The sequence below is a fragment of the Ochlerotatus camptorhynchus genome, unplaced genomic scaffold (genome assembly GCF_037179485.1).
Source record: "Ochlerotatus camptorhynchus isolate MF236.1 unplaced genomic scaffold, CSIRO-AGI_Acam_v1.1 ptg000516l, whole genome shotgun sequence".
In the NCBI taxonomy this organism is placed as follows: Eukaryota; Metazoa; Arthropoda; class Insecta; order Diptera; family Culicidae; genus Ochlerotatus; species Ochlerotatus camptorhynchus.
The window spans coordinates 702,248-726,095 of record NW_027041000.1 but is presented as its reverse complement, the minus strand read 5'-3'; the positions used below and the strand labels follow the sequence as shown (position 1 = coordinate 726,095).

The window sequence follows — 23,848 nt, the reverse complement described above, 5'->3', positions numbered from 1 at the left end:
GCAAGGGCTTCTTAATGTAATATGGGGTAGGGGAAAAGTTGGCTTCGGCAATACCTTAACCTATTATCGTCAGGGGGTAAACAAAGTCCTAGAGCACTCAAATTTGGCCAATAGTTGCTCTGAAACACAATGTATCCACATGCCAAAATTGAGCTCTCAAGGACGTTGTTTACCCCCCTGACGATAATAGGTTAAGGTATTGCCGAAGAGAACTTTTCCCCTACTTCTTTTGAGCTGCATTTAACGAAAAAGACGTGAAACATATTGGTTTCTCAACCTCGTTAACAACATGAGCAATAACTCCACCCAAACCATAACCAGATGCATCCGTGACTACAACGATTGGTTTGACCGGATCATAAAACTCAAGAAAATTAGTTTCTAGAAACAATTTTTTTGAATTCTCAAAGGCTTCATTACAGTTACTATCTTTATAGTTGAAATTTTACTTGAGCATGGAGCTAAACCTTTTCCACTGATTACATGACCAAGATACTCCAATTCAGTCACAAAGAATTTGCATTTATCCCCATTGATTTTTATGTTTACTTCAGACAACCGGCCTAAAACCATAGATAGTTTTTCTTTGCATTCCTGTATATCTTTCCCTGCAATAAGAACATCATCCAAATAGACGTAAATGTGTTTAATACCCTGTAATACCTGGTCCATAACTTTCTGGAAAATAGATGCACTAGAGGAAGCCCCTTGTGGCAATCTATTATAAGTAAAAAGTCCAATCACCATAAATTTTCTAGAACGTTTAGATAAAGATAGCTGTGTATATGCACCCTCCAAATCAAGAGAACAAAATACATTGCATCCTGCCAATCTAGCAAAAAGATCTTGAGCAACATTAGTATAAGTATTTGGTATGATAAACTTGTTAATGGACACCTTACAGCCAATTACAAGTCTTATATCATTATTTTTCTTTATTACAACTATATGTGATGCCCACTCACTGGTTTGAATAGGAGTTATAACCTTTTCTGCCTCAAGCTTATCCAAATATTTTAAAACTTTCTCCCGTAAACGATAGGGAACGTCATACGCCTTTTTAAAAAATGGCACGTCACTTTTCAAAACCAAGTCTGCTTCAAAGTGCTTGATAGGCGTAGAAAAATTCTTGACAAATACGTCAGAAAACTTCAGCTTTATATCAGCAACTATTGTTACTTTTTGTTTTTCCATAATATTGTTTACTGGCATTCAATTACCAAAAAAATGTCGCCAGTTGGGAAAAAAATCATCCAACCATGGCCTTCCCAGCAGAGGAATAAACTGATAATCGCAATCAAGCACTAAAAGATTCAGGTTTGCAATTTTCCCATTGAATTAAACCCTAACCTCAACTTCACCAGACACTTTTAACCTGGAACTATTGATCACAACCAGTTGATTTTGACTTTTTTTTAAAGGAAAGTTGAACTTCGCAAAAAAACAAATCTTTACCCATCACAGACACAGAAGAACCACTGTCAATCTCCAACTGTACAGGCTGATTTTCAATAAATACAGTTAATAAACAAGGATCGCTTATCTTATTTATAGACACAACATGCATGCACTGTACGTCACCTGAATCATCGTCGTCAGAATCCCAATCCCTGGTTCTTAACCTGTCTAGCCGCTTAGCCAAGCTATTGGCACCAGTTGCAGCTTCCTGGGTGTCGATATGGTGCACTGGTCCCCTTGTATCGTCCTTCAATTTGTAGCACTTCCTCTTCACGTGTCCTCTACGTCCGCAGTAATCACAAATACGCTGATCTATTGGCCATTGCTTGTCGTCCATTTTGTATTGCCGATGAGACGGGCCAGCAGACGAATCTCGATGATCATATTGCTGATACTGAAAACGAGTTCTTGGATACTGCTGGTAATCCGCCGCAGGTCGAAATCCATCGGATCGAACACCAAGCCGGCTCTTCACCGAACCGCGCGAACTCTGGGCCGCTTCTCTCATTCTCTGGATGACCGCTCCTCTTCCTCCAGAAAGAGGATATCTGGTATTAAGCGAAGCCACCAAACCGAAATCGTCATTATTCGCCAAGGCCTTAGTATGTGTTGCCGCCATTCCCCACGTAGCGATTACCTTCTCCGCCATGTCGAGCGTCAATTTTGAGCTGTCCTCAGTGAGAAGACGATGCTTGAGCGTGCCATCCAACAACCCAACAAGAATACGATCAAGGATGAGTCGATTCTTTTGTTCTCCGAACTCGCAATGTTCCGCTTGAAGCTTCAGTGAGAAGATAACATCGCTTGCAGACTCCCCAGCTTGCTGCACCTTTGAGCTGAAATTATACCGTTGGAGTAGGACTGAATCTGTTTTATCTAATCTCTCTTTTAGCTTCTGAGTTAACACTTCATACGTAACTTCGTTCAACATTGCCTCCGTAGGATAAAGCTTCTCCGCCATAGTGAACAAGAAATCTCCCCCCAAGAGGAACATCTGATTCTTCTTCTCCTCATCATTGACCTTATTCACCCGGAAATGAACTGCTAAACGCCTAATCCAAGTGGAAAATGACTGGCCTTTACGGTAGGGTTCAATGTTCGGGGCCACGACAACAGACATACTTGAATAACGATAATCCGAACAAATTTGTCTCACTGCGATGGCAAAGGCAACCACCAGTAAACTTCCAGGCGAGAAGATATCAACGACCAATGCCGTCACACAATGCGTACCGTTGTTCTAAACTGCCTATTCACTCTCAAAAGAAAAGAAAATCACTCTTAAAAGCTTGTAAAATTAAATGTCACACTTTTCCCCACAAAGAATTTCAAAAAATGATTGCTGATTGTTCTTTTGTTAGCCAAACTAACGCCAAAAACTAAAATGGTGTTCCAGTTGACAAAAGCGCTTTGTCACCACCGACAAATTTACGCAGAACAAACGAAATTTGTCTATGGCTTTCTATTCACGATTGTTGTTTCAGTGTTACCTCGTTACATACGCTGGACACCGGATTACCCCTCGCTGAAACCGCGCTGCCACTTCCAAGGGTCGAGAAGCTGAAATCCAATAACTCCTTCCTAAACGGTAGTAAGATAGTCGGAGAGTTTCTACGGTTGTTTTCCCTCGTCGCCACTAATGAATCTCTGATGTAGGTAGCTTGCAGAGAATAACTATGAATATGAATAGGATAGATACACTCGGATGAATCTTGCAAAAAGAAAAGACGTCTGCTTCGATCGGGTTCCGTAAACTGAATAAACAGACTCTTTGTTTGTTTATTCTTATTTTCGTTTTCGAACATCGCAGTGTTGCGCATTTTCGATGATTCGATGTTTCGAGTGCACGTTAAAATGTGCTTACTCTATATATATAAAATACATCCATTCGAATGCACATTAAAGTGTTGCTACTCAACTTCTAATATACATCAGCTTCGTAGATCGTGTTGATGGTGATGGGAACGTCAGTGAACCTGGTGAATGGCGTACATTATAGTAGTTGATCCTCTGAGATGTATTAATTCTGCGGCCTTTCAGAGAGGCAACAATGCGGCACGATCTGCATACGCTAACCGAAATGTGTTGGCCAAACATGTATTCACACAATATTGTTAAAGGATATATAAAACATTGCAATAGTTTAAATTGTCAAAAAGGTATTTCACTAGTTGTATTTTAACTGCCAGCGCCGGTGGTGTAGTGGTAAACGTGACTGCTTTCTAACACCCCAATGGGTCTGAGTTCAATCCCAGCCGAGGTCGGTGGGATTTTTCTGATGCATAAAAATCACTGGTCACGTCTTCCTTCGGAAGGGAAGTAAAGCCGTTGGTCCCGGCCCATGTGTGTTGTGAATGGGTGCGATATCCTACGCAGGTGTGGAAGCTGCCTTCTTGCACATTTGGTTGCCGTCAATGGATGGCAATCGATGTCCGTCGGTGATTGGCACTAGATTGCGGAACAGAGACCGACGTTAAATAAAGGAAAGAAGAGTTGTATTTTAATGAATAATTTCACTGAAATTTGTTTGGGAATTGGGGTTGGGGGGACACTTCTATTACACACAAAATACACTTCTGATTACGCTGATGTGAAGAAAAAGCAACATGACGCTGCGTCAATTTTGAAAATTTTCAAAATTTAGCACAGCGTCAGCGTTTTAGTACTGGCGCGCAGTGTGCGCAACGCATCTCTGTGGGTTACTAAACTGAATATCGTTGGCTCAAACCAAGCTGTCAGTTGACGCTGACGGTGACGGTGACGGACTATTGTGGGTGGCTCTTAAGCGTGATTGCCTCTCACCCCAGCAGGCTTGGGTTCAATCCCAGTTGGCGCCGCCGGGATGTTCTGAGGCATAACATCTTTGATCACGCCTTCCTTGGGAAGGGAAGTATCAAAGAAATCATAAACCCGGTTCATGAGTTTATGGGTAGATATGTAGGGTCGAGGTGTGGGAGATGCCTTCCTGTCGTCGGTAGCATTGGTGCTCAGCACGGAAAACAAGTTCGACGGAAAACAAATCCAAGGAAAAACAAAATGTTTCATTGTAGTTTCAATCAAAGGAGGCTCGCTTGATGGGGATCAACATAAACTAGTCCCGTCCTATTTAGAACCTGTTTGAAGTGTCCAAATGCAGTGATCCTCCGGCTTGGGATACAAGATGATCGGCTGTAGTCGATTGCTGGATCCGAGTGTAGGGAACCAAGTATCAGGTCCAGCAACTTGCGATTCCTTGACGCGAATACGACGAACACTAGAATATCTTGGTTCCAATAAAGGTTCCTGTTTGTTTTCGAAAACGTATGTCAGTGGAAAATTGCAGCCAATACAGCAGCATGACGTACAGCCAGTACCTCTTGGAGATGGGATGCAGTTCTTGCAAGACTTCTACTGCATAGATGGTCTGATACCTTTTCAAATGGATAATTACGTTCTTGGCCATCTTCGAAAATGTTAACCGGATTAATAATCAAAATCATAAAAAACTCCGAAAAAAAAACCAACGTCATGTTTGTTCACCCGCGCAGCCTACTTTGTTGCCACTTTGAGAAATTGAAACCAATAACGTTACAGCCGTATTCAAAAACTAGAACCCGACCAATTTATGATACTTCGACCATTTTTAAATATAGAACAATCATCAAGAAACACATGGAAGGGGTCAACTGTGAAGTTCGTGAATTCGTATTTGGCCATGCATAGAGTGAACTCAATAATATCAGGGCTTCATGTGAGAGTAAGCTGCCAAAATAACATAAAACAGATGCTTAATTTATTAACATTATTTTTCTACACTTAATTTTGTGTGAGTACTTTTTGCTCGTTCCACCCTTTATTTAAAGGCTCCAATCAAATTTCCGGTTATTTCCTGGTTGTTTTCGATTCCCGATTGATTCCCGGTTCAGTGGCCAACCTGAGATTGGCCATCCGTGGCAGCATAACCAAGAAAATCAACATCGTCGTCCCTCACCCAGTGTACTTTTCACACTTCATTCCTTTATTTAACGTCGGTCTCTGTTCCGCAATCTAGTGCCAGTCACCGACAGATATCGATTGCCATTCTTTGGCGGCAATCGAATGTGCAGGAAGGCAGCTTCCAAACCTGCGTAGGATATCGCATCCATTTAAACACACATGGGCCGGGACTAACGGCTTTGCTTCCGTTCCAAAGGAAGACGTGACCAGAGATTTTTATGCCTCAGAAAAATCCCACCGACCTCGGCTGGGATTGAACCCAGATTCATTGGGGTGAGAGTTCTCTCCTTTAAAGCAGTCGCGCTTACCACTACACCACCGGCGAAATCAAAACAAACCTCTTCAACAGCAAGCCAAGACAACCAACGCGTTGCAACACCTTAAAAAAGTCTCTTCAAAAAATTCATTGTGTTTTTTTTTTACTATCAACATAAGCGATGTGTTTTAGAACGATGGTTTTGTCGCCCCTGAGACCCAATTGGGACGTAATATTGATACAATTTGCGCCTGCTCAAAGAAATGTCGAAGCATGTTCTCTGGCAACATTGTACTTTGCAGTTATTCAGTACCTTGTAGATGCACGTTGCATGGATGTGCAAAACCATCTCGGAAATGGCTTGACTGGTACCATACTTAAACTGTTTCCGAAGGCACCATGGATCCCCCTTTAAGTTTTTCATTGTTTCCGTTCTTATAGAGTGTGCGGGTGCCACACACTTCAATATCCTATGTGATCTGCGACGTTGATAAGGCAGGTTATGCTGCTGCTGCCCTAGCTAGCAATTTGGCGGTTGGGAAGAGTTTGTCGGTTGACAGAGGGCTCGTTCGGATAGTGTGCCGTTTTTATAAGGTTGAACCTTCACCGGTTGCTCTCTTTCAGCGGAGAGTGAGTCCGAGAGAGAGCATGAAAATTGCATTTTGAGCTTGTAAAGGATGAGATACGAGAAGAAAAGTAAATAGAGCAACGTGTGCAATAACATAGAATGCGAAAGGATGAGCATCAAGACCGTAAAGGTTATGGCTCAGGTTTATAGATGTGACGCAAGTGAAATGCATTACAATGTGCGTGGCTGTGGTATGAGGTACCAACCATCTCCAACAAAAGCTGATTACGGTCATCTGTCCTCCACTAAACGTTTATCGACGAATATTGTTTCGCAGTACATTCATGCACTCAAGCAGACCAGAAAAAGCACTTCAAGAAGAACAATAAATGCAATTTTCCCTTTCACCGAAAAACGTGCTGCGAATGTAAAATCGCACGGTCAACGTTAGAGAGCTTTTTGCGGATGGGGGATAGCAACAAAACCAGTCAAACTTCGGGCAGCCACAACAAACAGCAGCCGAAAAATAGCGCTGCCGATAGCAGCTGGCACGTTTGTCTGCCTCGCATTTCAGGCTCTGCTCGGGAGACGTCTCCAAGCTGCTTATTTTCTTATCCCTTCATTCGTTCGTTTTAATTTTCTTTTATTTTTTATCAATAATTCGTCGTATTTGTGTGGATATGATGATGATGCAACGAGCAGTGCAGATGTTGTACATAATTCTATCGCAAGCTTCAATTTATTGCCAAGGCGGTGCGACACATTTAGCAGGGGAATACGGTTTGAAAAAAAAAGTGATACGTTGAAATAGTGGATATAAAAAATACGTTTGCAATTTCTTTACACTTTCCATATGCATGTGAGATGGTGCTTATAGGGAAGGAGCGCAACGTTTTGCTTGAGCGCTTTCAGCCAATGGGGGTAGAAAATTGAAGCCTGCCTTGAGGTCACAGTGGCACATTCACGTATGCTACAGCAGGCAGGTCTTCCTTTTAATTTATAATTCTCTTGAGATCATCTGTAAAATATAAGACGTAGTTACTAGTTTTTTTTTATTAGCTCAGCATGTTCATTTTTTCTAGTATCTGAACAGTTGGCCTCAACCGTGCAGAATATATTCAGACATACTGAAGAGAATTAAAGATCCAAGCCACCTTACTTAAATATGCGGTATGATACCATTGCGTTCTTGAATAAATTATTTGACTTTTTCCTACGCTATTTTCGCATGCACACGATTAAAGCCTTCAGGTATGGTTTCCGAAAAAAATATATGCAAATTTAAAATAAAATAATTATAAAATACCTAACGTAACCGGTAGGTTCTTTCGTTATTAACATGTAGGAGCGTTATCAAGCATGTAGGAGCGAAAATAGCACTGTTTTCATTATAAATTTCAGTATCTAAATGTTCATCCAGATTTGCTGTAGCAGCTCACATTTTTTTTATATATGATCACCGAGCGTGTTGATTAAACGGAAATGTTAAAACGATTTATAAAAGATTGCAATACGTCATAGTTGAGTGATTTGGAAATTCCTCAAGTGCCTGACAATAACATATAATTTACATAAAATTGGGACTGTCTTGATGGTTATTGTCATAAGATATATGTATTTCATATTTGCACCATTTTGCAACTAAAATTTAAAGCAATAGCAATAGTTGTGTAATTTAATTTGTAATTTTGTGTAATTAACATTTATCGTTTTGTGAAATTTTCGTTTATCGTTTTGCGTAATCTAGAGCCTACGGGTCATCATTCTCTACAAAGTTTTTATTTTTTCCTTGATTTGTTTTCCGTGCCGAGTACCAATGCTACTGACGCCAGGTAGGCAGCTCCCACATCTGGACCCTACACACTTAGAAAAATTGATGTAAATTTAGGTGCTCTAAGACTGACATATACGATCGTCAATTTTGACATAAAATTGAGTCAAAATAGGCGTGAAATTCAGCTCAATCAAACGTACTTTCGAACTTTTCAGTCGCGGAGCACTTAATTCAACATGACATGCTTGTTTACATATATGTCAAAGATTGGTTCCGTCACATGCAGGCATGGAAAATCATTTACGTTCATTTCATACATTCATTTATATTCATTTGCATCTAACTTTTTTCATCAACAGCATTCCACAAGTTGGTGTAGTGTTTGTTATTAGCTATAACTTGATCACTCGACAAACTGTTGTTTTAGGCATTTTCAGCACTTAGCCAGCTTGGAACCGGACCACTCCGGCAAAATTTACTAGAAGATCATAACTTAATTGGTGAGAAGTTTCTAATAAGCTCTCCCAGTTCATGATGATGATGATGATGATGGTCCCACCTCTTACCCCTACAAAGGTTTGAGCTGGACGATTTATCTTTAAGATAATTGAATATGACATTTTAACCAGGTTGGCAAACAAAATCGAACTGGTTTCAGTAACAGATATAAATTCCCTCTAAAGTTTACAGTTGCTTCACAGCGATATAAATGTGGAAAAGCTCTTAGTTCGCCTTTTTGTCCACCTAAAATATTCATAAGTATTACAAGCAATCAAGAGTTAATGAACAATCAACAAAGCATCCTATTAGACTAGCAACCCCGCAATCTGATGCCATCATAATTTTCAGCAATGTCAGTAATGCTCACGAACCCCTAACATTTACCAGAAAACTTACCACTAACTCATATATCGTATCTTTCAAATAAGCTTCAAAATTGCATTTTTTTTATCAAATATTAAATTCAGTCTTCTATATCCGTAATACGCGCGCGAGGCTCAAACCTTTGTAGACTACTTTTTTTAAATAAATCTACTATAAAATCAAATATTAAAAATCCATCATCACCCTCGTGGCGAACAGAAATAGTTTTTGCAGTGCTACAATAATTATTAAAAAGTCGTTATGACAGCTATCCATATCCGTTAGAGATAACTTCGTCAAGATACATAATTTGTCAATTCATAAAAAATCACTGGATAACTGTTCAAAAGACAGTTTTAACGTGTGAAATGCAGTGTCTTTTAAATTCTGTAAGTGTTGCTAAACGTTTGATATGTCTAGGCATCGAATTGAAAACATTTATTCCTTTATAATATAATGAATTTTGTGAAGCACAAGTCAAGAAATGTGGTGTTCTTATTTCAACCGCGTTTCTAGTATTATATCTATAAAAGTCACTTCCTCTTTCAATTCGATCACACAAATATCGAGGCAGCAAACCGTTAACTACTTGAAAAATGAACACCATAGTCAAATATACAATTCTTTGCTTCACCGACAACCATTGTAAGGCGTCTACATCAAAGTTGAGGCAAGGTTGCAAAGACTCATTTTAGCTAAAACAATGTTTTTCTAAATTATGAAATAATTAGATGCCATGATCAAATTTTGAATTGGTAGGATACAAGAAGAGGTTGCAAAGAATGTGTTTGACATATTAAACCTGTTTATTTCTCACTTCATGAGAGTCACAATCAGCGATTTTTCACAAACTCACTCACTCACTCACTCACTCACTCAGCGATCAGCAAATCGCTCATTGTGACTCATAGAAAGCAAAATTTACAGGTTTTATGTTTCCAACGCATACCTTGTAACCTCTTTTTGTAAGTTACAAGTAAAACATGCCATCATACCATCTTTTGGTTTTATTATTCCGAAAAACATTATTATAGCTGAAATGAGTCTTTGCAACCTTGAGTTGAGGAAGTGAATCTATTACATCTCAAAATCAAACTCATTATTTTATCCTGCAAGCGCTGTATTCTCGATATTTGTGTTGCATTGGCCAGAAATAAAATGGAAGGGCAAAAGTCAAGATGAGGAGAGATGATTGATTTGTATAGCTGTATTTTACTGGCAATAGTTAAATCGTTTTTCAGTCGACATAGAATTCCATACTTCTTGGCAATTTTCTTGATGACATTGTCAATGTGAGAGTTGAACTTAAGTGTGTCATCAATAATCACGCCAAGATATTTAATCTCCCGAACGCGATCAATAGTCTCATCATCAATTACAACAGAGACGTTCTCATTTACTCGATTCCGCGAAATTACCATAAATTTAGTTTTACTTGTATTCAATTTTAACTGCTTATACTTCAACCATATACTTAGAGAACGCAAATCTTCATTCAAGTGTAAAACGGCATCATCTAAATCCTTAGCTGCAATGAATAACACAGTATCATCTGCAAAAAGATTAATGTCGCAAAATCGTAAAACACGTCGCAAGTCATTAATATACATAATAAATAACAGCAGCCTTAATACACTTCCCTGGGGCACTCCAAGGGTATTCCCCACGGGACTGGAAACAGAATCATTAAAAACAGTCCGTTGAGTTCTGTCAGACAAATAGCTTTCAAACCATTTATATGCAGTACTCGTAATTCCAAAGCGCTTGATTGATCTTAACAATAAGGGCCTAGAAATTGTTTCAAAAGCGCGTTTAAGATCCAAAAAACAGCAACAATCGTATCTTTACACTCCAAGTTATTTTTCCACTTCGCTAATACCAAATTCAACGCGGTTTCACAAGAATGACCTTCCCGATATCCCGATTGTTCTGGTATCAACAAACTATTACTTAGTTGAAGATGCTAATTTCAAATAACAGACTGTAGTGGTAATTTTTATACGATAGATGGAGTAGATGAAAGCATAGAGTTGATAGTTCCGTTAGAGTACGGCAGTGTGAAGATTGTATATAGATATTAGACAAGCGAGCTAGGACAACTTTTAAGGAAGGTACAAATCGGTTTTTTCATCTCTCTTTACCAAACTCCCCCTTTGGAGAGGGATGATGAGGGGTGTCCCCCCCCCCGCCACCACTGGCAAAAAGAGATGAAAACCAACCCGCTCAAGTACCAACTGTGTGTTTGAAACAGTTCTACCGTACTCCCATGTTTTGATGAATTTGTCTCCTTGAAACGGTGGACCGTTATCACTATGAATTGCAAGGGGGTATCCCCATACCTCGAAGATTCTGTTCAGCGCCTCGTTGGTACTGTCGGCATCTGTGTTTCGCATTTCAATTACATGTAGGGTAAACGCTCCTATAGTTGCGGTACGTTAGAAGCGTTAGGTTCCTATAGTTGTGTATGGAGACTCCGTACACAACTATAGGAGCCTAACGCTACTAACGTACCGCAACTATAGGAGCGTTTCCCCTAGGTATCGTGAGAAGTTATCAACAATAACCAGAAATTCTCCCGATCCACAGCCTTTGAACGAAAAGAAATCAATCTGAAGAATTTTCCAAGGTCCTTCCGGTAATTCACGGCTGGTTAGAGGAATAGGAGGATTTTTCTTCGAGAGCCGAAAGCAAATTTCACAGCCTTTGACGAATATTTCTACTTGCTTTGCCATTCCGGGCCACCAGAAATAAGTCCTCAACATCTTTTTCATGGAAGCTGCACCCATATGTCCTTTATGAGCTGAGCTGAGTGCTCTGTTCCGCAGCGCGTAAGGTAATATCACTCGATCTTTCGTAAAAACTAAAGCTCCTAGTGCTCTTAGATGCTTCGCTTCAGATTCGTATCGTCTCAAATTTTTACCCCAGTGACCAGTTTGAATTACTTCACACACTTGTAATAGCTCATCATCTATTTCCGCTTCAATCTCGATATCTTCCCACGTGAATTCAATCGAGCCGGTATCCAAAAAGTACAAAAGATGTTTTTCAGCAGACTCATCGAATGGTTGAAGTGATTGCGATTCCGTCACTAATCGGGATAATGCATCAGCAACGTTCATCTCTCCTGATACTCGAGTTACCTTGAAATTATATGGTTGCAGTCGTAGTGCCCATGCTTCAGCTCGTGATACTGCTCTCTTGCCTATCCTGTGTTGTCCACCAAAAATGAATTCGTTTGATTCCGCATCCGTGCGAATTGTAAAGGTTATGCTCAAAAGGTACACTGAAAAACGTTCAACGGCCCATACCATTGCCAGCGCTTCCTTTTGAGTATGGGGGTATTTCTTTTCAGAAAGTGTCAAAGCCTTAGATGCACATGCAATTATTCGAGGTTTGGAACAAGCGTCATACTGAACCAACATGGCTCCTAAAGGGTGATACGGTCAAAATTTGGTCAATATCAACTTGACGTATTTCTTTCAATTTTGCATTTAAAAAACCTGAACACCCCTCATTTTGAAGGTGTGTGTGTGTAGAATGTTGCTCCTATTTTGATTTTGGAATTCACTCTTCAGTTGTCAAAATGCCGTCCAAGCAAGAAGAGCAGCGTATCAAAATTTTGCTCGCGCATCGCGAAAATCCGAGCTACTCGCACGCAAAGTTGGCAAAATCGCTAAAAGTTGCCAAATCAACCGTTACAAATGTAATTAAAGTGTTTGGGGAACGTTTGTCGACAGCCAGGAAGTCTGGATCGGGGGGAAATCGAAAACCGGAAGCCGCTGAGACGACAAAGAGAGTTGCCGGTAGTTTCAAGCGAAACCCTAACCTCTCTCTCCGAGATGCCGCAAATAAGCTGGGTGTATCGTCTACAACCGTGCATCGAGCCAAAAAACGAGCCGGACTATCGACTTACAAGAAGGTAGTGACTCCAAATCACGATGATAAACAAAATACGACGGCCAAAGCGCGATCCCGGAGGCTGTACACGACGATGCTGACGAAGTTTGACTGCGTGGTAATGGACGACGAAACCTACGTCAAAGCCGACTACAAGCAGCTTCCGGGACAGGAGTTTTATACGGCAAAAGGAAGGGGAAAGGTAGCAGATGTTTTCAAGCACATGAAACTGTCAAAGTGCGCAAAGAAATATCTGGTTTGGCAAGCCATCTGTACCTGTGGCTTGAAAAGCAGCATTTTCATAGCTTCCGGGACTGTCAACCAAGAAATTTACGTGAAAGAGTGTTTGAATAAACGTCTGCTGCCTTTCCTGAAGAAACACGGTTGTTCCGTACTGTTTTGGCCGGATTTGGCATCTTGCCATTACGGTAAAAAGGCCATGGAGTGGTACGCCGCCAACAACGTGCAGGTGGTTCCCAAGGACAAGAACCCTCCCAACACGCCAGAGCTCCGCCCAATTGAGAAATACTGGGCTATTGTCAAGCGGAACCTAAAGAAGACCAAAAAAACTGCTAAGGGCGAGCAGCAGTTCAAGGCAAACTGGCTTTCTGCGGCGAAGAAGGTGGACAAGGTCAAGCGTAAGGCCCGGCAATTCGGATTTGGAAAAGCGGAAGCCTAACTGAATATTTTTCCTGAATTTTATACTAATTGAACTTGAAAAAGAAATTTAATTTGATTTTTTAAATAAACGATTTCACCGATTTACACGCGTTTTCCCTTGACCAAATTTTGACCGTATCACCCTTTAGTCCATGTGGTGAAGCATCCACGAATAACTCCGTTTCATCATCACGACAGAAGTATCCCAAAGTTTTTATGAGATTCCACGCCGTATCCTTTAAGTGGTTGAACTCGTCCTCCAAATCCTGATTCCAGTAAAAATTGGTTGCATTTGCCAACTCTCGCAAATAACGGGTTTTGTCTGCTCGTTGAGGAATGAATCGCCTCTGCTTGTGATTCTGGTGGTCGCGCATTTTTTATTGCTCCGATTTTCTCATCTTCGACTTGCCATCCATTAGCTGACAGCTTGAAGCCCAAGAATTTTACTTCCCGCTGTCCAAAAGTGCTTTTTTCTTGGTTTATTTTGACGTTATGTTCTTCCAGTTTCTTGAGGACTTTTTGTAGATTTTGATCGTGTTCTTCCTGTGTTCGTACAAAAACCAAGATGTCATCTAGGTAATTTAAAGTGCCTTCACATTCTGTAAGTATTACGGTTTGCATAACCTCTTGGAATATATCAGGTGCATTTGTTAATCCGAAAGACAACCGACAGCATCTGTAGAGCGCCTCACCAGCGAAAAAATTCGTCAGATGCCTTGATTTTTCATCTAGTTCAATGTGAAAAAAAGCGCTAGTTAAGTCGATCGTGGAAAAATACTTTGCTCCATGTAGCTCCAGTAATATGGATTCGAATGTTGGCATCTTGAATGGAGTTCTGTGAATACATTTATTGGGTCCTCGTAGATCGACGACAAGTCAAATGTCCGATTTTCCTTTAGGAATCACTAATAAGGAAGAACAAAAACTTTTGTCCATATCCATCGTCACTTTTTCGATTATTCCAGATTCACGTAAGTCAAATAGCTTTTGTTTTGTCAACTCCTTAAATGCAGCTGGAATGTGCGTATAAACGTTTCTTGAAGGTATGTATGTATGTTTGTAAGTAGCCACCATCCTAGCTTGGGTCTTGCCCTGCATGCGGCTCCACTCAACAGCAAGATCAAATTCCGTCATCATTCTGAATTCAACATACTGCTGTATGAAGGGCCAAAAAGGGTTGTACGGGCCCGTAAGCAGAGGCACTTACGCGAAACCCGCGGGAATAAGAGAATCTCCTTCCAACAATATAATCCAACAAAATGAATAACTAAATTCGCAATACATGTTAAGCTTTCCACTGGATGGTTTGTTTAAGAAGAGCGCGTCAAATTCATTGCAACTGTTGGAGTGAAATGTAACTATCTAAAATGACAGTACACATTCCCTCCTAGACTCCGGTTGGCACTCCACTCCATTGTCCAGTTACAACTTCGATGATGCCCTGATGCTCCCTCCCCTCCCAGTATTTATTGTTATTTACATTATGAATTTATATATAATCATGTAATATATAATGAATATAAAATATGTAGTAAAATGAAAAATATAATAAAAAATAAAGAAGTTTTACAAAATACAAATAACCTAGATTATTGGGTCCTACACACACACTTTTTGTTTTATGTTACATGAAATGACATAATTCATCAATGTATGTATTGAAAATATAAAACTAAAGTATTGAATCAATAGACCGAAAATCGAGGTTATTTGGACATGAGACATTATATTTAAAAGGATACTACCAAACCGACCATCAAACGCACTGCCCACAAGAGCAGCCACGTCCCCTCGAAATTGCAAACGAGAAATGTATAAGAACAACCCTAATAAAAATAACCATAAAAGAGAGCTTAACGACGTGTTCGGGGTATCATCCAAACCATTTGTGGGATAGTTTACCCATCCGGGATACAGTTCGTTTATGGTATTTGTTTATTAGGGAATCTTCAACTGGAACGTACTCACCAAATCAATATATCCAGGAGCGCTTTCCCGATGTCGTCAAACGGCAAAAAAAAAGGGAACTCGGTGAGAAAATTTGTGATACGGAATTTTCACTGAAAACAACCGCGAATTTCACCACCCAACGGTGAAACACGTTCAGAAGCACTTTTGGTACACTTTCAATATCAATTTCATTCGAAAAAACTTAATTTTTTTTTATTTGCAAAAATAGTTGCAAGTGAACCAACATCAACACCGATCGTGCCAAGCTCTTTCACGCACCTTGCAGCGCGTACATAAACTGAAATGAAATATTATCACTCGCGATGCCACAAATATCTGGTCCAGGAGAAAAAAAATCAAACAACGCAGAAAGCGCCAAATCTTCTGATGCTTGCAAACATAATGAATCACGTTTTCTTTCTCGAAAGCGAGAAAACCACCAATCACACACGTATAACCGTCCGGGAGGCAGAGTGCCAGCGCTAATCCCGCAAATGCAGCCGAAAACTATGAAAGCGAACGCACGCACAAAACAGAGAACAAACACAACCGTATCCAAAGGGGTTCCGTGCGCGACTCTGCGTATAAACGTTTCTTGAAGGTGGCATCGAAACATCATAGCTCAATGTTACTGGTGGTATGTTGAACTTTGGAAACTCTTGTAATTGTGTTTCTTGAATGCTGTGTACGGTAACAAATTCACATCGCCAGGCTGTATCCGAAAATCCTTCCACTGGTACATCTAGTCTAACTATATCTGATAGCAGTATTGAAGCTTAGAAGGGCTCTTGTTTCACGTACTACATAGAATTTTTCTACAGTAACGGGTCTTTCATTCGAAACGAAGAGCTCCACCGAAAAAGTGGCTACTACGTCAATAATTCCTTCTGATGCATATGCCTTAAGAACTTTATCTGATTCAAAGCATAGCTCATGCAAATTACGCTTAGCTGTTTCATCTCGGAGGATAGCGTCAAATGATTCCAGAGTGATTGTATTGACTTGTGCACCAGAATCTATGAAAAACTGAATTTTAATTCCTGCGACATATGCCACAACATATGCTGCTTTTACTTCTGGTACCCAAGATCCTACTCTGTTAATATTTGCCTTTTCCATAACTGTTGATTGAGTTGCGATTTCCTGTAACATATAATTTATTCCCGTAAATCATTTGCCATGTATATATATAAATTCTTATTTTAATATTCTTATTATTTTTTTTTAAATTTATTATTATCTTTAAAAGAAAAGAAAGTTACATTTAAAAATAGTAAAATGCAAGTTATCACTAATTATCATGTTCTGTTACCTTTGATTGCTCGTTTTCATCTTCCTTTTTCTCAATAACAGCAATCTTGCTCGGAGGCTCAGTTTCCTCTCCTGTCCATCGGCGTTTATGATGTTCCTGCTTCACTTGCACGATATGTTCTCGGCGGTTGCAGTTGCGACATACCTTATCACTATGAAAACAATCTGCTGGGGTGTGGTAGCTGCTCAAACACCTCCAGCATGATTGCACTGGCTTTTGATTTCTTGCTGATCCTCGAAAAAAATTTCCTCTACCACGGCTCCCGCTTCCCTTGGACGGTTCATAGTGACGTCGCTGTTCATAGTCGGTCGGTCGATGTGTAATTGCTGCTACTGTGACAGACCTTTTCTGATGAAGCCTTTGATAGTCTTCTTCATTTTCAAGCTCTACTTCTCGAATCCGCACAAGGTCAATCAACTCGTTGAGGGTTCCTCCGTCAGTGAGCACCCGGTAAGCAAGGGTTCTCACACGGCTGTCCGTTGATCCTCTGGTAACAGCTCGGGAGATGGCTTCGAATTCTTCGTCCGATTTATAGTTACATAGTTTTGATGCTGCTGCCACTCTCTTCGCGAATTGGATGTTAAGTTCATCGTTCCTCTGAACCGTGTTCGCCAGCTTACTCCGTTGAGAAAGGATATATGTTCGTGAACCGAAGTACGCGTCCAATCGAGCAATAACGTTTGAATATGGAAGCATATTTTCGTCTGGCATTCCTTGCTGCGTGGTGACGCCATCAAGCAATTCGAGGAGCAATGGACCCGCCTTAATACGGAACAAATCAATCTTATTCGATTCATCTACAGCTTGCACAAGATTCATTGAAGCGTTTAAGACGTTTTTCCAGTGATCGTAAGCTCTCTTGCTTAGCTCGGTATCACCCGCAGCAGGCATACACTTCGGAATGTTCAGACCACCCAGAGACATTTTGTTCATCGTCATTAGTAGTGTCTCATTTCCAGTGATCTGCTCCTCACGCATCGTACCCGATCTTGCTTGGCCAAAATCATCACTCATTCTCGGGCTCATTGCAGCCAGTGTGTGATTTAACTCCTCTTTTTCCAATCGTGTCTTTTCCAATTCAGCTTTCTTCTTCGACAATTCGTTCTTCAGTTTTTTCGCAACTTTTCCTTTCTCCAATTCCATTTTAGATGGCTCGTCCTGTTTCTTCGGAGACTTCACCGGATCCACCTTCAATAACTCGTCCATCAGTTTTTTCGTGGCCTTTCCTTTAGTCTGTCTGTAAGTATGATTATTAATAATAAGCATTAGTTCCATCATAAAGCTATCTGTTTACGTCACTACGTCTTTTCAATCATAGTTTCGTCATTAATTCTTTTAAGTTTCTCCGCCATTTCTATCGGAGTCCTTTATTAAGCATGTAATTCTTCCTTTTCCATTTCAATTGGAATATACTTTAAGTTAAGATCCTCCTTTCCTGTAAGATCTCAACATTATAATATAGCTCTTTTGGAGGCTTGACTTTGCTACCGTCTGCACCATTGTCGTGATTTGGCATCGATCTGCCAGATTCCATGACTGGTATCGGCTGGTTTGTGGTTCTCTGCTACGGTTAGCTCTGCGGGGTGTGCTCTGTTCGGCGTCGGATAATCGAATGACGGAATGAGACCGGCAGCCCGTCTTATATAGATGGACTCCGACTTGACGACTGGTTTGTGGCGCTCTGCTAGGGTTAGCTCTGCGGGGTGCGCTCTGCTATGGTTAGCTGTGCGAGGTGCGCACTGTTCGGCGTCCGAGAATAGAATGATTGACTCGATTTGTTGTTTAAATGATCTTTATTTCAGTTTAACTTGGATGATTACCATATACATTTTTACTAAGTGATTTAATTGCTTTCTTCATCTTTAGGTATGGGCAAAATTCAAAATTTGTTTTACAGAATTAGTCCTAGACTTAGTACACGGTCGACCACCTTGGTGGGATTGGTTTGTTTTGCTTTTAGAATTTGAAGAGAAACTACTTAATACTACTATTGACAGCTTAAAACTAACCTACTCTACTATATACACTTAACCTACTATGTACAAATTGCTTATTAAAGCATGTTCAGAAAGATTGCATTTTTGGATAAATTTGGTTGTCATATCATCAATTTTGGAATCTACTTTTGGAATTTCTGCCTCTTGATGGAGGTCTGCTATTCTTGTGTCGAATGGACGATCTAGGATCATCCTCAACACTCTATTCTGTGCAACCTGGATTTTGTTCCTGTGGGTCTGAGCGCACGATTCCCACACCGGGGCGGCATAGAAGATCGCGGGGGCTATGATCTGTTTGTAGACAGCCAGTTTGTTTTGCCTTGAGAGGCGGGATCTGCGGCAAATGAGCGGATACAAACACCTAACCAAGGCGGAGCACTTAACTAGGGTTTTCTCTATGTGCGAGCGGAACAGGAGCTTCTCATCGAACAACATCCCGAAATAAGTAACATCAGTGGCCCACTCGACCCTTGTACCATCCATTATTACGGTACAGGAGGGAGACGGTTTAAGTTTTGGTGATTGTCTGTGAAGGAACATGATCGCTTGGGTTTTCGAGGCGTTGATTTTGATTTTCCACGTGGTGGCATAATCAGTAAAGGTGTCAAGGCATCGTTGGAGCTTGTTCGTAATTTCACGAGGCATCCTACCCTTGACGGCTATCGCGGTGTCATCTGCGAACAGGAAGAACACGCAACCGTCTCCTAGAGGAGGGATGTCCGACGTGTAGATGCTGTAAAGCATTGGTCCCAGCAGACTCCCTTGCGGAACACCTGCTGGGATCGGAAACTGTCCCGAAAGGGAACTATTCAACGACACCCTGAACGACCTTTGCTGGAGGTAGTTACGGGTGATTTTCACAAGGTATGGTGGAAAGTTAGAGTTACAAAGCTTGTATATAAGTCCGTCGTGCCAGACATTGTCAAAAGCCTTTTCGACGTCTAACAAAGCCATGGCTGTGGACTTGGATACAGCTTTGTTACTTCGGATGTTATTCATCACCCGCACTAGCTGATGATTGGTGGAATGCCCCTTGCGGAACCCGAACTGTTCCGGAAGAAGAATGTCATGTTCCTCCACAAACTTGTTTAGTCGGCTGAGGATCAATTTTTCGAACAGCTTGCTCAGCGCTGAGAGCAGGCTAATCGGTCTGTAGCTTGACGGTAGTGAAGGGTCTTTCCCAGGTTTGCGGATCGGGATGATTTTTGCCACCTTCCAGATGAGTTGAGGCACATTAGCAGCGCAGTTTTATAACTTTTTCAAATTCAAGCAGCACGATGTGCCACCAAATGCTACTCGATTATCACGACTGGGTTTGGGGAGAACGTTTATTTCATGAAAACATTGATAAAATTATCACTTTTTATTTTTACATTTGAAAAATTGAAAAAGTGTTTATTGTAACACATTACGAGAGCTATTTACTATCGATTCGTATATTTTAACTTTAATTTCATCTATAAATGACAAAGTTATAAGCGTTCAAAACCTTACACCTTTTCGTGACGGTCGCAATTTTAGATTTTAGATTTAACCCCAGTACCTTCCCGTAAGACGTAGTCTATGTCAAAAGATTCAAATGTTCAATAATGATGCAATCCTAAACATTACAAAACAATTCGAGCCACCACTAGACGCTCTTGAAACGTCATCCTCCTATCCCACCCAGTCTAGATCTACTTCTCCCATACATACCACCCTTTATTTGTGAAACGCAAGAGGCACCTGCCAAACCAAAACAAAGTGAGTCACCTCACCAGTGACCGAGTCCCACATGTGGGAGAGCGGAAAACATCGCCACTCGTGCGATGTTGTTATTCCACTCTCACCTCTCCAACCAAGTGCCGACTGGAGCATAAAACCGTGAGCATAGATCTCTCTCAGAGCATTATCTCCCACACAGTCGTCTGCCACTTGCCACTTGCCAGAACCAGCATAACAGTGTATGGAAATGCACTTTCGGTGAGAGCGCTGTATAAAAGCTATCGTAAAGGACTCGTTAGCAGTCAGTTCAAGTTGGAACCGTTGCGTAAAAAGGATACCCCGCTCGTTTGGAAGGATACTCCGCTGAATGCGTTAGATGTGATAACAGTAGTGTTCCGTTCTATGTGTGTAGTGCTGCGTTGATTGGCTGCTCTGTGTCAATTGAGCTGTGTTCGGACGACGGAGGTGATAGTGCGTGAAATAGTACGAAAGTGGATCACTACTCCTGATGGAATAGTGGCAATTTCAGGAACGTCACACACGGAACATGATGTGATGTGCTGAGTTTTTTTATTCGTAGATATTTTCTGCTCGGTGCGCTTTCGCTATTGATTTTTCCTCGAACGAAGAGTTCGCCGTACTGCTGCTGCTGCTACTGATGCTCGTCGCTTGGAGTGTGAATTAAATATTTATGAATGAATGAAGTAACGTTATCTAACTATACGGTGGACGGTTAGAAAAAGGATCGTGTTTTTGCAACCGTGAATCGTTTCGTGAAAACGTGCAAGTGAGTGTTCCGTGACACACCGCTAGCGCAAACAGGGAATACCACTGGCTAAAGGTGCAGAAAGGAATTGAGCCGTAATCAACTCGTGGATTGGATTGTGCACATGTGCGTCGTGTTTTCTGTCCCTCCGCTAATCACTTATTTATGGCTTAGCCGCATTCAGCCGGAAGGATTCGCGTGGGAGTAGAGCGTATGTCAGATTTATTTTTTTTTGTCGCGATTGTGCCCGGTTATCATCGTTTACCTACAACATACTAGTTTGTCATTCGATCATTCATTGATTGGAGTGTAAAAAAAAAAACAACTTTATAAAAAGTGACTACGGAGCAAAAAAATTGTCCCCTCTACACGAGCAATTTTGTACATTTTCCCGGCTAAGAGAGTTCGTCGAGAGTGTTGAGTTTGTAGCATCGATTATTTACTTATTCATTGGTCGCAGTCTGAGCGGCAACGGATGCACAAATTTATTGGAATAATTGCGGCAAGTTGACGTGTATTGTTGCCCAAAGTGCGGAAAATAAAGTACAGAAAAACGTGACACGAAGTCCTGCTCGGTCGCGAATGTGGTGAAAGTGCAAATTACCGGCAGTGTAGTATTTTATGAATCATTGCGAACCAACACGATACAGGAAAAATTAACAAATTTGGGTTATAATTGAAAATTTATTGTGCATCGCATCGACCGGAAAATCGCAAACCCTCTTCCGTGCGGGAAATTCACATTCTCCGCTTTGCGGTTTATAACTGTGTGCTCGGTGCTGCCTGCTGGGAGTGAAAATTCTGTATGCCTGTGTGTTTCTCCTGTTGGATTCAGTCGATAAATAACGGCCAGCTAAACGAGTAGAAATTGTTTTTGCCAGGCAGGAGGGAAAGAATAATCGTTTCACTTCTTCTAAGGAGTACATATAGACGTTCTATATATAATCTGGCAAACAAATGTTCAATAAATTAAATAAAATGGTGAATTTATTACCGAGGCTGGTGATTATCCTAGGATTAATAACGTTATCGGTTACGAGTGCCCTTGGTGGACCGGTCAGTAGTAATAACGACAACAGCAACAACAGCAATGTAAACCGGGCAACCAACGTGAACCTCCCACGGTTCGAGGATAAATCTACGGACCCTTTCGATGGGGAATCGATTGTGCCGGTCCTGTCGCTCGAGGATCAGGTTCGGTTGCTAACCAAGCAACTGAATACGCTCACCAATCAACGACGTGAGGATTACAAAATGCTCGAGAACAGCTTGAAAAAGTACGTTCGGAAAAATTCGGTGCAGCTCACCAACGCCGAGATACGAGAGGAACTGGACCTGATGAGGTAAGAGGGTTTTCGGTAAATACGTGATGCCTTTGGTGATGGGTTTTGTACAGTTTAACTGCTTTCGGGAGGATGGGTTTTTGGGTTTTCGGTTGGGAATAGATTATCAGCATGGTTGATTTTCGCAACAGATGTCACTAGTTTAAAAAAAAAAAAAAAACAGTTACGGTGATTTACTTTGTTTGCCGAAAGTTGAAAAGTGTTGATTTTTACGAAATTAGAACCTATATTAAAAAAAGTAATAAGTATCCAAGACACGACCGTAGATTTGACGTATGATTACGAAAGGTAGTTTTGATGTCGCAGCAAAAGTAAAGTAAATAATAAATTTATTTCTTAAATCGTTTTCGCTGAAAAAGTTCGATAGGTTGAAATTCGGAAGCAATTTGAGAATTCTGTTTTTAAGTTGCTCTATTGGCCGGCGCCGGTGGTGTAGTGGTAAGCGTGACTGCTTTCTATCACCCCGATGGGTCTGGGTTCAATCCCAGCCGAGGTCGGTGTGATTTTTCTGAGGCATAAAAATCTCTGGTCACGTCTTCCTTCGGAATGGAAGTAAAGCCGTTGGTCCCGGCCCATGTGTGTTGAATGGGTGCGAGATCCTACGCAGGTGTGGAAGCTGCTTTCCTGCACATTCGATTGCCGTCAATAGATGGCAATCGATGTCCGTCGGTGATTGGCACTAGATTGCGGAACAGAGACCGACGTTAAATAAAGGAAAGAAGAAGTTGCTCTGTCGGTTTCCATGTAGCCAATCCTGGACGATATGTCTTGGATACAAGCTCTTACTTGAATTCCACTGGCGTGCACAGGGTGGGGCAAGGTGGGGCAATTGCCCCACCTTTTATAAATAAGATTTTTATTGCCATGTTTACAAAATTATGACATAAAATAACTTTCTTGATAACTTGATTTGAAGGTAAAATAATTTCATTTCATAATATAAGGGCACTGGAAACCTTTTATAGCGTCAATTCCTTTGAGATGGTGCCTGAAAATTGCACCACAAAGGTACATGAAGGGACAAACTTCGATGAAATGTTTTTGTTAAGTGTGGCATATATGTGACGCATTCAAAAAATTCTGGTGTATTTTTTTTCCAAGGTAGTTCATGGAGGGTTAAAAGAAGAGGGTAAATTTAAGGTTTAAAATATTCACCCTCGTGGTGGTACATCGAAGAAAAAGCTATCTATTGAATATTTCTGGTGTAAAAATATCATGAAGGTGGTGCATGGAGGGACTAATCAAAATGAATAAATCTGATGGAAAAATTGAATCATGCTGAAAATTTCTGGTGGAAAGTTCGCAACACTGTGGTGAATGTAGA

At 40.9% G+C, this 23,848-nt stretch overlaps 1 protein-coding gene across 1 annotated transcript in view; it reads left to right on the top strand.

Moving 5' to 3' along the window:
• Positions 1–20,735: 20,735 nt before the first annotated feature.
• Positions 20,736–23,848, top strand: part of sca (scabrous) — a 157,515-nt gene continuing 154,402 nt past the window's right edge. Inside the window, exon 1 of the mRNA XM_065236011.1 lies at positions 20,736–22,524. Coding sequence (XP_065092083.1) covers positions 22,139–22,524 — 386 coding nt within the window. The 5' untranslated portion in view covers positions 20,736–22,138. The remainder of the gene's footprint in view (positions 22,525–23,848) is intronic.